This window comes from Ctenopharyngodon idella, chromosome 8 (assembly GCF_019924925.1).
Source record: "Ctenopharyngodon idella isolate HZGC_01 chromosome 8, HZGC01, whole genome shotgun sequence".
NCBI classification, from domain to species: Eukaryota; Metazoa; Chordata; class Actinopteri; order Cypriniformes; family Xenocyprididae; genus Ctenopharyngodon; species Ctenopharyngodon idella.
The window spans coordinates 7,420,890-7,436,275 of NC_067227.1; the positions used below are offsets into that span (position 1 = coordinate 7,420,890).

At 35.8% G+C, this 15,386-nt stretch overlaps 1 protein-coding gene and 1 long non-coding RNA gene across 2 annotated transcripts in view; one reads left to right on the plus strand and one right to left on the minus strand.

The window, feature by feature from the left end:
* The window catches only part of cacna1fa (calcium channel, voltage-dependent, L type, alpha 1F subunit a), a 38,467-nt gene extending 28,651 nt beyond the window's left edge, over nucleotides 1–9,816 (minus strand). The window contains 9 exon segments of the mRNA XM_051903965.1: nucleotides 779–980; nucleotides 1,237–1,340; nucleotides 1,704–1,900; nucleotides 3,545–3,697; nucleotides 3,815–3,957; nucleotides 4,119–4,258; nucleotides 8,125–8,229; nucleotides 8,301–8,518; nucleotides 9,599–9,816. Coding sequence (XP_051759925.1) covers nucleotides 779–980; nucleotides 1,237–1,340; nucleotides 1,704–1,900; nucleotides 3,545–3,697; nucleotides 3,815–3,957; nucleotides 4,119–4,258; nucleotides 8,125–8,229; nucleotides 8,301–8,518; nucleotides 9,599–9,617 — 1,281 coding nt within the window. The 5' untranslated portion in view covers nucleotides 9,618–9,816.
* Nucleotides 9,817–13,646: 3,830 nt separating this feature from the next.
* On the plus strand, nucleotides 13,647–14,903 carry LOC127518077 (uncharacterized). Its single transcript, XR_007931455.1, has 2 exons — nucleotides 13,647–13,745; nucleotides 14,808–14,903. It is a non-coding gene; the product is annotated as an uncharacterized LOC127518077 (long non-coding RNA).
* The last annotated feature ends 483 nt before the right edge of the window (nucleotides 14,904–15,386 follow it).

A 15,386-nucleotide genomic window follows, 5' to 3' on the forward strand; every position in this document is an offset into this window, starting at 1 on the left:
ATCATCTTTTTCTTGGCCACCACAGCACCTGCCATTTACACCACAAAAAAAAAAAATGTTCTTCATTGACTGGAAAAAAAACAAAACAAAAAACAATATATATCTTAGCTAAAACTTGTCTGTCATGATAGACAGAGCTGACTGCCCTTGTGAGAAAGAAGTGTGTCTAATTGCAGTGTACTTCAAATCTTGAAAGTATTCTTTAAAAAAAAAAAAAAAACTGCAGATAATATATTAATGAAATAAAAACTCACTTGACTGTGTGCTTAAAGACAGTACACATTCATGACTATGTTTCTTAACACTTTTTAGTACTTTTTTAAAGTACACGTTTAAAAAATGTCAATAAAAATTAAAATTAAAGTATATTTTAGTTTACCAAAATGCTTGTCAGTACATATTATAACTATATTTCAATAGAAGTAATTATGAAATTACATATAAAGACGTAGTTAATTTATGTCCTACTTAAATGGGTCCAAAAAAGCACTCTAAATTCCAGCTAATTACACTGGATGTAAATATAAACTATAAATCATTTTCATTTAATTGTAATTAGCATGCAAATAAGTGTCTAAAAATTTTCAATTCAGTTCAAACTTCTTTTAAAATTTATATTTTCCATTTATACGTAGACTACTCTTTTTAAATGTATGCTAAAGTGTACTTCTTTTTCACAAGGGTGGGAATTTTATCATCAATCATGTGACATTCTGTCATCTTAACTGGACAAAACTGTGTATTTTATTTATAATAATTTATGCCCTGCACTGCTCACTGTATATTTTAACAGTGTGATCATAATGTGAACGGAATGCTAAATAAAGCTTATATTACGTTTATTTCCATCCTCATCCATGTCCTCTGCTTCAATGAGCCAGTCCATGTAGCCGATCATGTCCTCCTCCATCTGTTGTTTCTCCTGGGCCTTCTGCAGCTCACCACGACACACAGCCTTCTCTCTCTCTTTAGAGAACTCACTGTGATGTGCAAGAGACACATGCATTACAATGTAAAACCTTCACAAGATGCCCAACAAATGTCATCACAAGACCTTCATATCCTTACAGTATGCATCTGCCCATATAATTTCATATGCAAATCTTTTATTTAACCATTAATCTTAATTAAAAACTATTTACCATACTACTACTCTACTAGACTATTGTAAAAGAAAAAAAAAAACACATATATGATTTAAAAGGCTAATAAAGGATCAGGGCTTGAGGCACTCACCCGCTCAATACACCCAACACAAGATTGAGGACAAAGAAAGACCCAAAAATGACCAGAGACACAAAATAAACCCAAGGCAGCTCAAACCCAATGGAATCATTCATCTGAGTGAAACATTGCAAATGAGAAAGAAAAAACAAGAGGTTATAAAGCTGCTCATAAGCTGTCAAGTGTTTTTTAGTGGCATAAACATTTGACTGTTAACATGCATGTATTTAAGTCTTGTGGCTATAAACAGTTTGCTTTTAATTAAAAAATTGAGAGAGGAGTTACATTTACAGATTTTTGTATTTTTGAGCTGATTTTTATATTGTATAAATTAACATCCCTTAAACTCAAATAGCTCAAATAATCTTCAATTTTCATTAACATTCCAATAAAGTATGCTGTTTGTGTAACATTAGTAACTTAATCTAAATAAAAAGATAAAAAAATCAAGAGTGAAAAAGATGGGGTAGAGGTCTTACCCAGTAGAGCACATCAGTCCAGCCCTCCATAGTAATACACTGGAACACAGTGAGCATGGCGAAGAAGATATTGTCAAAGTTGGTGATGCCTCCATTGGGTCCCTCCCATCCTCCCCGACACACTGTGTTATTCCCCACGCAGAAGCGACCGTTACCGGCAAAAGCACATGGTGTTGGATCATCGTCCACCATTAGCTCTTTTCAGATGAAAATAAACACAGTTTCATAGGGTTTAAAATAATTTATAATCAACAAACAACCAATTTAACTATTTTCCCGCCATTGACAGAATTTTCCATCATTTATGACACAACACTTCCCCCACATTGACAGAATGTGCAATTCATGTTTTCACTGTTAAGCCAGGCACGCTGTACGATTTATTATAGTCTTTTGTGATTGTTGCTTGTCAGACTGCATGAACATGATCCTCACTGTAAGCCATGATGTCACACTGTAGGATCTCAGTTGTCATTACTGTCATTAATGTCAGTCTGTATGGCAGTCAAGACATGTTAAAAACTTGTCTAGAGTTTTACATCATCAATCTGTGACACGTTCGGTGACTGTGAGCTGCATTTACATGCGGGATAGAAATGGTGGCTAGCAAACAAAAACAATCTCTAGTGTTAATTTTGATAATAGCTTTTTTTGTCTCATTAATTGCATCATCAGTTTCTGTGCTTCTATTGGTTTTTGATCTGACGCTTGTCGCAGGAGAAGCCACACACACTGTAAAAAGTAATACGCTCTATCTACTCAATAAAATTGTGGCAACAGATTACAAGCAATATTATTAATTAAATTCAACATATAAGAATTGAGTTAGATCAATTAGATTAATCAAATGAATTCCTTAAAAGTCAACCATTTAAATTGTGTAAAATTAGCAAACACCATTACAAAAACCACAAACTGACATAAAAAGCAAAGAGTGAAACTGGCAACTAAAAGAAACACTGATCACAATAATGGTGACCAAATATTTTCAATAAAATCAACATCTAAACCTCTGTTAATTCATGTGTTTCTCTTTCCTTCAGTGATTCTACTTGTTATCACCAGGTGACTTCAATGTTGGCAATAAAAAAAGAGTTCTTAATTAATCTTTGATGTCTGTTATTCAGATATTTTTGTTTAAATTTTATTTAAATATTACTTGTTTTAAATGGTTGACATTTAAGGAATTAATTTGATTAATTCTAACTCAATTCTATTTGTTGAATGTAATTAATAATATTGCTTGTAATCTGTTGCCAAAATTTTATGGAGTAGATATAGCGTATTACTTTTTACAGTGGCTGCGTCCGAAATTGTATACTCTCTTGAGTAGGTACTTATTCTGAATAAGCAATTACTTCACAGCCGCTAAAAAAGTATGTTCTATATAGTATGAATGTGTGTACTATGAATGTAATCCGGAAGCGTCTGTTGCGTTGCTTCACTGCCATTCACAAGTTCTCTCCTGTGGTCTCATGGGATAGTAAAGTGTCCATCGTATGCATACTTCAGAAACTCGCAGGAAGAAATAGGTAATCCCGGTATTCTTTTATGAATACTGTGAATTCGGACATTCTACTTTTGTCACTACTGTTTTCGCCTACTATATAGTAGGAAAGTATGCAATTTTGGATGCAGACTTCGCCTCAATCCTTTTAGGATTCACAAAATTTCTCTCAGATGGACAAATCTGAGAAATCGTACAGTGTGCAACCGGCTTTATACGACAGGGGTGCTATTACACACCTTCTTAAATAGTACAGAATCTCTAGATCCAAAACAAGCAAAGAAAAAGCAAAAACAAGTGACAGAAGCATTGCTTACATGCTTGCATTTCTCACCTGTCCCTACATAGTAGCAGGTCTTGTGCATTCTGCCTATGAAGAGCTCCAGCCCAATGATGGCATAAATGATGATGACAAACATGACCAGCAGACCGATGTGGAGCAGAGGCACCATGGCCTTCATGATGGAGTTCAACACAATCTGCAGACCTGTACACATCATATACTGTACATTAAATATCATATACATACACATCGGAATTAGACTAAGTCAGAACTCTGTGTACAAATGTCTGCTCAAAAGTACAGAAGAAAGCACACACTTACTCGGCACACCGGAAACCAAGCGCAGGGGTCGCAGTACTCTGAAGGCTCTCAGGGCTTTGACATCCAGACCACCTGGTTTGCCTGCTGCGTGATGGGCCTCTCCTGGTTTGTGCTCTCCCATTTCAGCTATTACACTGAAAAGACTGCAGATAGAACACACAAACCTGGTAACCTCTTCTGCTGTTGACTATACTGTCAATTATGTAGGTTTATGTAGCCTTAAACTTGCTCTTCATTAAACCATTTAAAAGAAAGAAAGAAAGAAAGAAAGAAAGCATATTTAACTTGAAAACTACACACATACCCTACAATGACAATGACAAAATCCAGCAAGTTCCACCCGCTGCGGATGTAGGCGCTGGGATGCATGACCAGACCATATGCGAGAATCTTTGTGAATGTTTCAATGGTGAAAATGACCAGAAACACATACTCCACTTGTTCCTAGGAAGAATTAAGGAAGTAAGTAGAAGGGATAGAATATCTACACACACACTCAACATTCAAAAGTTTGTAGTAAGATTTAAAAAATTGTATTCAGCAAGGATGCATTAAATTGATTAGAAGTGATAGTAAAGACATTTATGTCACAAAATATCTGTCAAATAAATGCTGTTCATTACTGTTTTGCTTTCACAAAAATATTAAGCAGCGAAAACTGTTTTCAGCCTTAATAATAAGAAGAACCATAAGAACCATGATTGAGCACCAATAACAACTAAAAATTGAGCAGCAAATAAGCGTTTTTTAAAAGATTTTTCAAAGGATCATGAGACATCACAGGAATAAAGTACATTTTAAATTTTCTCAGTATTTTTGTTTTTAGTATATTTTTGATCACATAAAAATATTATGCCCGCCTTGGATTTTTTTAAAACATAAAAAAAAACTAAAATAAATTATTTTAAATGGTACTAGTGAATGTAGGAATCACAACATTGACCATATAAAACCAAATTTACTGGATTTATTTAGTCTATAAGGATAGGCTCCAGCATCCCCATAACCTTAGAACCTTTTTGAAAAATGGATAGATGATGGATGGATGGATGGATGGATGGATAGATGGATGGATGGATGGATGGATGGATGGATGGATGGATGAATGGATGGATGGATGGATGGATGGATGGATGAATGGTCTATAGCAAATATATTTAGATATATGCTTATATGTCCAAGTGAAATTTAAATGGCACTATAAAAATTTCAATATAAAAGCTTTATGTCTCTCTCTCTCTCTCTCTCTCTCTCTCTCTCTCTCTCTCTCTCTCTCTCTCTCTCTCTCACACACACACACACACACACACACACAGACTTGTATATGTGGTTTACAGGGACTCTTAATGGTTTTTATTCTGTACAAACTGTATCTATCCCCCTACACTTACCCTACCCCTAAACCTACCCATTTCAAAAAACACTGTTTAGAATATTTTTAGGCCATTTGGTTTATGAGGACACAGGAAGTTTTGTGTTGGAATGTTCAGGAATGTTTATGTTGTAATACCTATGTCATACACATTTGTGTTCTCATAAACCATATATACAAGAACACACACACACAATACACTCTCCCTTTCACCTGCTTTCCACTATAACACACATTGCTGAGCTCATTAGCTTTCTGCCCTCTTGACCCACTCAGTAAGAAGCTGAAGCTAAATGCTGAAGGTGCTCTGTGTATCCCACACATTAATACCAGCTAGTCATCCATACGCTGAATTCATTATACTGATTCAACAGACATAAGTACAAAGCCTTAGCTAACCTGAAAATGACAGTAGGAGCAAACTGTAAGAGTTCTATATAGGAGTTATAGTACAAGCATATTAACTTATATCCAGACGGATGGTGTTGTGTAAGAAAAAGGGGGGAGAAAACAGACAAAAGAGAAACAGAAAAGCATGGAGGTGAACCTATTTTAAAAAAAAATGGTTTGTTGGAGTCGTTAATATCAGTCAGAGAGTATATCACGCGTCTTCTGTAAGGGCAGTGAGCAAGCTGCCATAGATAGAGAACAGATGGTCAATACTCTTATCCTGTTTGGTATTCAGAGCTGTCAGTCAAACTTCAAGCCTAATGCAATTATAGTGCTGCACCGAACACTAGGAGATGTAAAGAACTTTGTAAATTTTGTAAATACATTCAGTTTAACATTCAGATCATTAAAAAAACTATGAAGGGCAAGTTGTTCAGCCAGGGGCCGAATGCACAAGGCTTTAATTACTATCCATTATAACACTTTGGCTTAACCTGGTGCAATGTAAAAAAAGTCTAACTTAACGCGAAACCACTGGACAACGTGTAGTTATGTAGCGCAAAATTTTATACCAATAAGATTTCATAATGGATGGGGCTAACCAGCATGAAGCTGCAGTAGTAGAATCTAAGTGTTTGACAAAATGTCCTGTCACTATCACAGTTTACGCTTTGGTATAAAAGTTAGCCTATACACAAATGGCAGAATCTACATACACACAAAATATTACATACAGTATTTATAAAACTGTGTTTTCCATTAAGAGAATAAGAGAAGATTTATCTATATATAGACCATATAGATCTAAATATAGAAAAATAATATTAACCGTATAGACCTTTTGCGCCAGAGAAACAAGCGTGCCGCCATCTTTATAATATTGTCTTTGAACTTCCGTTTTTGCGGTAGCTCTGTATATTTCTATGGCATCGCTGTCAAAGAATTTTTAGCTGGTGACGTGGATTTACTTGTTGTAGAGTTCATGAAAGTTATCCTGAGCACTGTAATGTTTAAAGCAGATGTCTTAACAAATGTCAGTAGACTGGGAAGATTTTAAAACGAGCAGTTAATTCATAAATATGTAAGATCCCTGTGGAAATACAAACCAGAAGACAAAAGACAACGAGTGCAGCGCTAATAAGGGGCGGGGATACATAAGGTCTATAAGCTGAAATCTCTTGTTTTAAATGCTACAATTGATTTTAGGCATTAAAACATTATAGCTATATATATTAGGTCTGTCAAAATTAACGCATTATCTTTGATATATTATCCAGATATACTATTTGTCATCTTTTGGTCAGCGTTACATTATATGATCATGCTCTTATTTGTATAAATGCTTTTAAACTATTCAAGCATGACAAGACACAAAAGAGAACTCAGTGCCGTCCTGGTGTGCTGTCTATGAATCTCCTGACACACATGTGTACAGAAAGTTGCTTCAGACAGCACGCCAGCACTGCATTGAGTTCTCTATCATGCTTTAATGGACAAAAACACACATATTATGCCAAAATGCCCATTTTGTCAAGTACCCTCGTAAGCACAGTCTTAAATGAGTTAAATAAAGTCTTAAATGAACGTAAAGAGAAAAAAGTGGTTGCGTGTCAGATCTGCGTCCAGCCAATAAATCTGCTGCGGTCTGCCATTAATTTTAATCAAAGAACAAAAGAAAAAGAAAAATCACTTACTGCCCTTGACTGAATAATTTTTGTAGCTTTAATAAGGATTAATCTATATTTAATTTATAATTTATGCAGTGAAGCCTGTTAAGTGCTTGATAACTTTATTCAATTTCTGTGTATTTCTTACCTTTTAGACCTACCTGAAAATCTTAAAGTTTACAAGGTAACATGGGTCAAAACAATGAAAACAACTTTTTTTGTGCATTCTGGTGGGGCAAGTAAAAATCTGAACCGGTCTGACTGGGCCAATAGAAAAAAACCTTAGCGTTAAGGGCAAAGGTAAATGTGACATTTATGGGTTTATGTGAAGATTGTTTTAAGTTCACTTAAATTAAAATTTGTTGTATTTTTAAACTCTAATAAATGTTAAAGTTGATACCTTTCAATTATACAGTAATGTTGAATGGCTATAATTAATGTCTAAACTTTAGAAGAAAAAAAAAACAAATTCATAGAGACATCAGTAGCAGTATTGGCATTGTTGATACTGGCCTTAATTCATGAAAAGATGCCATTAAACAAATTTTTAAAATATACTGTCTTTATGTTGTTTGTACATTAATTTGGAGATTAAATGTGAAATTACTACAAAAAATATATTAAAAACTTTAATGTTAGGTGCGATTAATCATGATTAATTACACAAAAATTGGCAATTAATTATTTTTTTAAAATCAATTGACAGCACTTATATACAATATATATACTGTATATAAATACTAGCAGACTCTTGCTTATTAATTATATGTAGATGAGTTAAGATGCAAACCGGGTGATCGCAAAGTTATATTACTTAGTTTGATTTATTTTGGGTGGTGGAATAGGACAGATCATGGTGATGTCAGCATAAGTAGACTCACCAGATTGTGATTGGTGGCATTGGAATCATCTTCAGGAAATGGTTTGGACACACCAAGGGCAACACAGTTTGCAAAGATGGCCAGTAAAATGAATATATCAAAGGGCTTAAAGGTCTAAGGTCAAGGAAGCAATCGTCTTGAAAACATACAAAAGACTGCACAAGGTCTGCACACACACATTGGGTAAAAGGATATTTCCACTCCACTAGGGCCAGTGCTGCCATGCGTATAGGATTGCTGAGAGTGAGGCAGCACAGAGCTCTCGGAGCACGCAGGGCCGATTTGTTAGCTTGTGTGTGCTTCTTGGCTCCTCCAGCTCTCCTTTGCCCTGCAGAACCTGTTGAGTTGAGTGTGTCTGTCTTGCTGGGGTCAGACCCGGCCAAGCCGGCCCCATCTGAAATAAAGGGTTTTCCTATTAAATCTATGCCTGTGACAAATTATCTGCATCTAATATAAATATTACATTATAAGTTTACTTTGAGAAAATAAAAATTGAGAGAATCAAAATTCAAATAAAAAAAGTCACTCCAAATCTGTATGACTTTCTTTCTTATGAACAACAAAATATATCCAAGCCACTTTATGATCATAATGAAAGTGAGGTCCACAGCTGCAGCTACAGCCACAAGCAACAAACCAGCACATTATTCAAAAATTCTCCTTTTGTGTTCATATGGGTTTGGAACAACATGAGAGTTAATGATGACAGAATTTTCAGTTTTGGAAGACTGGAAAAGCTCAAGACTACAAATGAAATGGTCAAGCTAAACTATAAAGACATCAAGAGCAAAGATAAATTAGTGTCCAGGGATCAGTTTCTAATGTCTATGATCTGAATAATGTTTTTAAATGTTTTATAAATATATGCATTGAAAATAGTCTCTTCAAAATCAATGAATTGCATATAAGTTGCGTTTGACCTGCATCTTGCATACTGAGCTACTCATATGAGTGTTAGATTTGACATATCCTATTCAACAGAACCTTATAAAACTGTTTAAAGTAAAGAAAGAGGCCAGATGTGGCTAACAGATATTGAAGTACACTTAAGAAGTCTTATAAGGGATTGGGAAGAAGTGACCTAGTTCTAAGAGAAAAGAACAGCTAGAATTTGACTCTCCAAGAACTCATTGCACATTAAGAACACATTACATTACATTTGCAATACAGGGATCATTAAAGCATCTATCTATCTATTTATCTATTGCAGGAACTGCAAGGATGTGAACTGCAAAAAGCAAACATGTAGGCTAATTAAAAATGTTTTATTTTACGAAATGGTTACTGCGCATAAAATAGCCTAGCATATATAGGCTCTTTTTTATCTTAAAATCTTTGTTGAAAAAATGTAATTGGTCAATAACCTGTTTATTAATTTAATGGAATAATGACAAATGTCAGTTAGCCTATGCATAATGCCTGTCTACAAGTGAGTTTATAGTTCCAGTGCAGGTGATTGTGGCATATCACTCACCTTTCGATGCCGCGTCCATGTCAACGACTTCAGCAAGGTCTGCTGCTTATTCCCACGAACTTAAATGAAATAATACCTCCCTACACCTTTCATATCTATTGATAATATTTATAGCTAGCGGAACAGGTGTCGCGCGCAGGTGAAATGGCTCACGCGCGCTGCACTGGAAATAAAGAACTCCAAAGATCCCATTTAAAAGACGGGTCCAAAGACCAAAACATTTTCTTAAATATGTTTACATTAATTAAAACACGTGGACAGTTCAATATGTACCACTCATAAAGGAAAACAAATGTATAAATCTATCCTCGTGTGACCGCAGGTCTTGGGTGTAGTAAGCCGTGAATGCTGGATTAACTCATGTGAGCCGGTTAACGGGGATAATTGTGCTGAAACCTTTCAAAAGGGAGGTGGAGACACGAGGAAAATTCTGGATACCTTGAATCATGTTAAACAAAGATGTCTAAAGTTGTTTAATCGATTTTTAAAAAATCAGAGAACACAATTATAAAAAATAGTCCGCTATTAATGTGGGATGTTTCTTCGAGAGTAGACCAAGGAGCCAAGAGCCGGTGTTACAATACAGCCTTTTCGGTTCCTGAAATATTTGGTTCCAATGGGTGGAGCTTATATGAATATTCATGTGTATACCATAGTGTGGGCGTGGGCGACTAAGTAGCTACTACAGGCAAATGGAATAGAATAAGACAGCGGAAGGTTATTGCTTTTGCTTATATACAAAGTTTTTAAAGTCATCAAGCAATTATGCAAGACAAACTAACAAAACAACAACAAAAGACAAAAAAAAAATTAATAATAAATTAATGATAAAATAAACTTTTTAAAGTAGTCCTGCAGCAATAGCCTATAATAGGCATATAAAATGTCATTCCAGGTAGTCTGATGTCTAACAGATGAGATAAATATTCAGAAATTAAAAATAATGCAGTGAAATGTAAAATAAAACCATTTCTCATTCTCTTGACAGTATTGTTATCTTAAACATATCACATCAACAGCTGGAACGTCTGTAATCCTTGTGACACACATATCCATTTTTCTGCATGTTATACAAACCAACAAACTAGCCTACATAGCACAAAAGACTTATTAGGTGTCCTATTCCCACGAAAGTAAATCGGGCAGCGATAAAATTAAACTGCTTGTTTTTGTTGATTGTTTTTGTGATTTTCATTTACCTCTCAGGAATACAAATGTATAAATGTATCTATACTATAATGATTCATAAGAGTAGGGGGAAAGCATAACTGGATTTGGTGGGCCCCCTGGGCTGTGGGGGCCCTATAATTGTTACCACCTTTCACCCCACTAGCGATGGCCCTGCGCTGCAGTGAAATGGTTTCATGAGGTGTACATATAGTATGGATGTCCCCCTACAAGAACAGACATTTATTTTTTCTATTTATTAGAAATAAGGTCTTTATAGGCCTCTGAAGTAGTAAAATGTGACACATTTCCAAAACGCTGCAGTAAAATGGTTTCATATGAGGTGTGCATACTGTATGGGATGCCCCCTATAAAACTGGCATAGTTTTTTCTAATTAGAAATGAGGTGTTTATAGGCCTCTGAAGTAGTAAAATGTGACATATTTCCACAAAGCTGCAATAAAAGGGCTCAATTTCATATGAGGTGTGCATATAGAATGGGACGTCCCCTATAGAACTGTCCATTACTTTTTTCTACTCATTTGAAATTAGGTCTTTATAGGCGATAATAAGTCGATTAATGTGACATATCTCCAAAACGCTGCAGTGGATTCATATGAGGTGTGCATACTGTTTTTTTCTACTCATTTGAAATGTGGTATTTATATGCATCTGAAGTTGATTAATGTGACATATCTCTAAAGTGCTGCATTAAAATGGTTTCATATGAGGTGTGCATATTGTATGGGACGTCTCCTATAAAAACTGACCATTAGTTTTTTCTTCTTAATTGAAATGAGGTTTTTATAGGTGTATAAATTATTCATATAAAGTATTCATGTGTGGTAGGATATGCACAGCATGTGGCATTGCATGCAAGAATACGTGAGTCAGTAATGCATATGTAATAAAAGTAACAAATACATTTAAGAGTACCTGTCAGTCCAGTCAGTAAAAGAAATGAAACTGCAAAAAGAGGCATTTAGAAAGATATTTTATTTTATGTGCTTTTTGTAAATAATTATGCTGTAAATAGAATAATGACTTGAAATGTGTCCTTTAAAGAAAAAAAAAAAAACATTATTCAAAGTAATGAAGTAGTGTCAAAGACACCACATAAATAATAAGGATAACAAATTAGAATTTCAAAATCTCGAAATCTTTTTATATCATTTCACATAATTTCTGGTCTGGCTTGACTGTGTATTTTCAAACTGTGGCTGGCTTGATCGCAGTAACTAACTGCTATTTCAAATTAAATAACGAGATATTCAATTGCGTCTGCTCCATTTTATTTGTGATCGCGATAAGCAACGTCTATTAGGGCTTTTAGTCCAAATGTGTGCACATTTTGGGAAAATATTGATGGATTACATGTTTACTTGATATTTCTTTATAAAGGGCTGCCATTTTCTATTCTTTTTTTTTTCACTAAATTATGAGATCCGATAAGCTCTGTATGGCTCTGCCTCTATTCCAGGTCAAATGACTGCGACTCCCAGACAGATGATTCGCTACTGATCTGTCAGTCATATTACGTGCCATAACTCCCACCCTTCTGTGAAGAAAATCCAGAAGCACCGCATTCTGTCATTGTACATATCTAACAGACAAAAACGTTTGTACACAGATGAAACATTAAGCTAATAAATAGACAATTACAACAATATTTTATTTCTGTGTTTTTCATGCGATTTGTGGTAAAGAATATAATAAAGGATGTTTATAGAAGAAATGTAGCCTATACTAGGATCAACGGGACATGGCCAAGAAAGCCTGTGCCAAATGGGCAGAAAGTGCAATAAAGCAGCTGTTTACTGTCACCTGTATAGAGTCAAAGATTTCATAAAAGTACAGTGAAATATAATCAAACTTTGTATTTTGTTAGTCCATAATAGTGTTTTTCATCAGCCATGGTCAAATTTAGCACTCCCTTGAACATAGCTGAGAAACACTGAGCACTCCAAAATGGCTCATGCAACTGTCTTATGCAATGTTAAGTTCCATAAAATTGTTAATTTTAATAATGATCAAAATGTATATTTTGTTAGGGCATTATTAAGTGACCCCGTGATATATCTAACACACTCTGTGATGCCAGATGGCTGCCACAACCCTGCTGCTCTCTGTCAGAGTCAGACTGGTGGGACCGCATAGTGGGCGTGGCCAAATTATTGTGCCAACAGAGAGCGACCAATAGAACAAGTCTTTCATTCCGGTGCTTAGATACCACCCACTGAAGAGCAGCCTCATTTAAAAGCAAAGGTTTTAGAGTTGCAAACAATGACAGCAGAACAGAGAGCAAATTTGTGCGAGTGTAATGAAAACAAAAGAAAAACAAAAATTTACTCACACTGCAAAGTTTTGCTATTAATTACTTTATTTTTGTAATTAAACAGCTTTAAGAAGACTTTTTGTTTGCAGTCTTTTATTTTTATTTTTTTTACAATATTATTATTATTGCTCTCAAACACAGTGTTTGATTGAATAAAAAATACACAAAACTAACTCCATACAAACGAAGACCAATCCAGCCCCAGAATCTCAGGGACACCTGAAGCGGACAAACAGCATATGAGTGCTACAGTATCACAGCACATGAATCTGTTTTTCTCTCTCACACATAGTTGAATGTCAGTGATGTCAGAGAAGTGTGTGTCACCTGCTGTGGAACGTGCAGGGGCGTAAATCGCAGGGGGGGGGACAGGACCGCCCCCATCTGAGTGCTGTCCCCCCCAAAACAATATAATTAAAAACCACGCTAAGTATTGTAAATACATGATATATACTTAAAATAATTGTGTAAGTAAACCAATACAAACGCAAACGGGCGTTTTAAGTTTAGAAACATTTTGATTCACCCCTCCCTTGCCTCACAGTGGTTTGGTCCACCGCGCACGTCACACTTGTGTGTGTGTACAAGTCCGGTGGCGCCGGCGGGAGAGACCAGTTCTTCAGACAGTAGTTGAGAGGAATACTAGTAAGTAGGCTGTCAAGGCTATTTTATTCAAAAACATCGGATGAAGTGATTATTTTCCCTTTAATACAGACGATGCTGAGTAATTAATCATAAAAAAAAAAAACGATGATAACTGATATATTTTTTTTCCGTAAGTCCGCTATGTTAGCGATTATAATTACCTAGCTTGTTTGGTAGCTTGTTTGATACTAAGGCACCCACACCAAACAACAAACATTGTGATAAGAATATGTGAACTGTAATAATGCTGCGTTCCAGGCAGGTTTTTGAGCCCGTAAGTAACGACTTCAAACCACGACTCACGACTTTGTAGCGTTCCAGGCAAGTCACGTCAAACTGCCTGAGTGTAAACAAACCAGCATGGCGGACCATACGGGGCTTATGCTCATTTACAATTATTTCTATCGCCAAGTGCTTACTCCTTGCTTATTTGAGGGAAACGGAGGAGGAAAAACGGCACATAAGGCAAGAAAAGTTGTTATACCTTTTATTTTACGTTATTTTACCGTGCACTTGCATAAGCACCGCATCCGTAGGGGCTGCCATTGTTGTTTCGCGGGCTATGTGACGCCAGAGCGCGGAACTGGGAGTACATCGATCGAGTACGAGGTGGGAAGTCACGGGTTTGACTGCCGTTCCAGTGCACTTTCACGGGTAGAAGGTTGGAAGAACACGGGTTACGGGTTGCCTGGAACGCGGCATAAGGGTAATAGATTTACTGTTGTGTGTTGGGTTTTGCTCAATGTGTATTCATCGTATTTTGGTGTCTTGGTTGTAAACAACTTCAAAAATATTGCAATAAATAAATGGTTTTGAAGAAGAATATTTTGGGTCAATTTAGTCAGTTTTTTTTTTTTCTCATTGAACCAAAGAGAAACATTGAGCATAATGACACAGTCTCCATACTACACTAATAATAGTAGTAGTAGTAAGGTTTTCTTCTGTGTAACGTTACATATATCAGAAGGTCATATATACATATCAAAATTTTGGCTGTATTATTTGTGTCCCCTTCAAAAATTGCTTTTGAGAAATTTTATGTTTATTGTCTTCAACTGTCAGATGAAATTTACGCCCCTGGGGACGTGTCCAGTTGTACTCTTTACTTCAGTCGCTTGAGATGGTGTTGGACAGTGTAAGCTTGACTCTCACCATGATCACATACTGCTGGTGTAAGTTTTAAATGAGTTTCTTTACTTGTTCTTATTTTCACATCCTACACAGACATGGACAGAATGAAGCATTTCTATTGTGATTACCCAGAGAGCATGGTGACATTGATACAATGTTGAGTTTTGATCCAAACCATCATTTTGGTTGAGATTGACATTTCAATGCTTAAAGTGTGTTGGATCAGCATTAAAATTTTGAAGAAAGCCGACAGCACATATGGGTGGAGACAGTGACATTGTAGTGATTTGTAGTTGATGACCACAAGATCATGCAGGTATAAATTTCTGCAGAACACTAGTGGGTGTTTCCCAATCAGTGGGGCATTTTCAAACCACAATGGACTTTTACCCCATTTGCTCTAATCCACTGGAGGCTTGGTTTAGGGGTGGGCCTTCATAATTTTAGCAAGTCTGTTGAAAAATGGTTGAAAAACATCCATTGTAGAAATTGGCCACTGACTGGTAAACG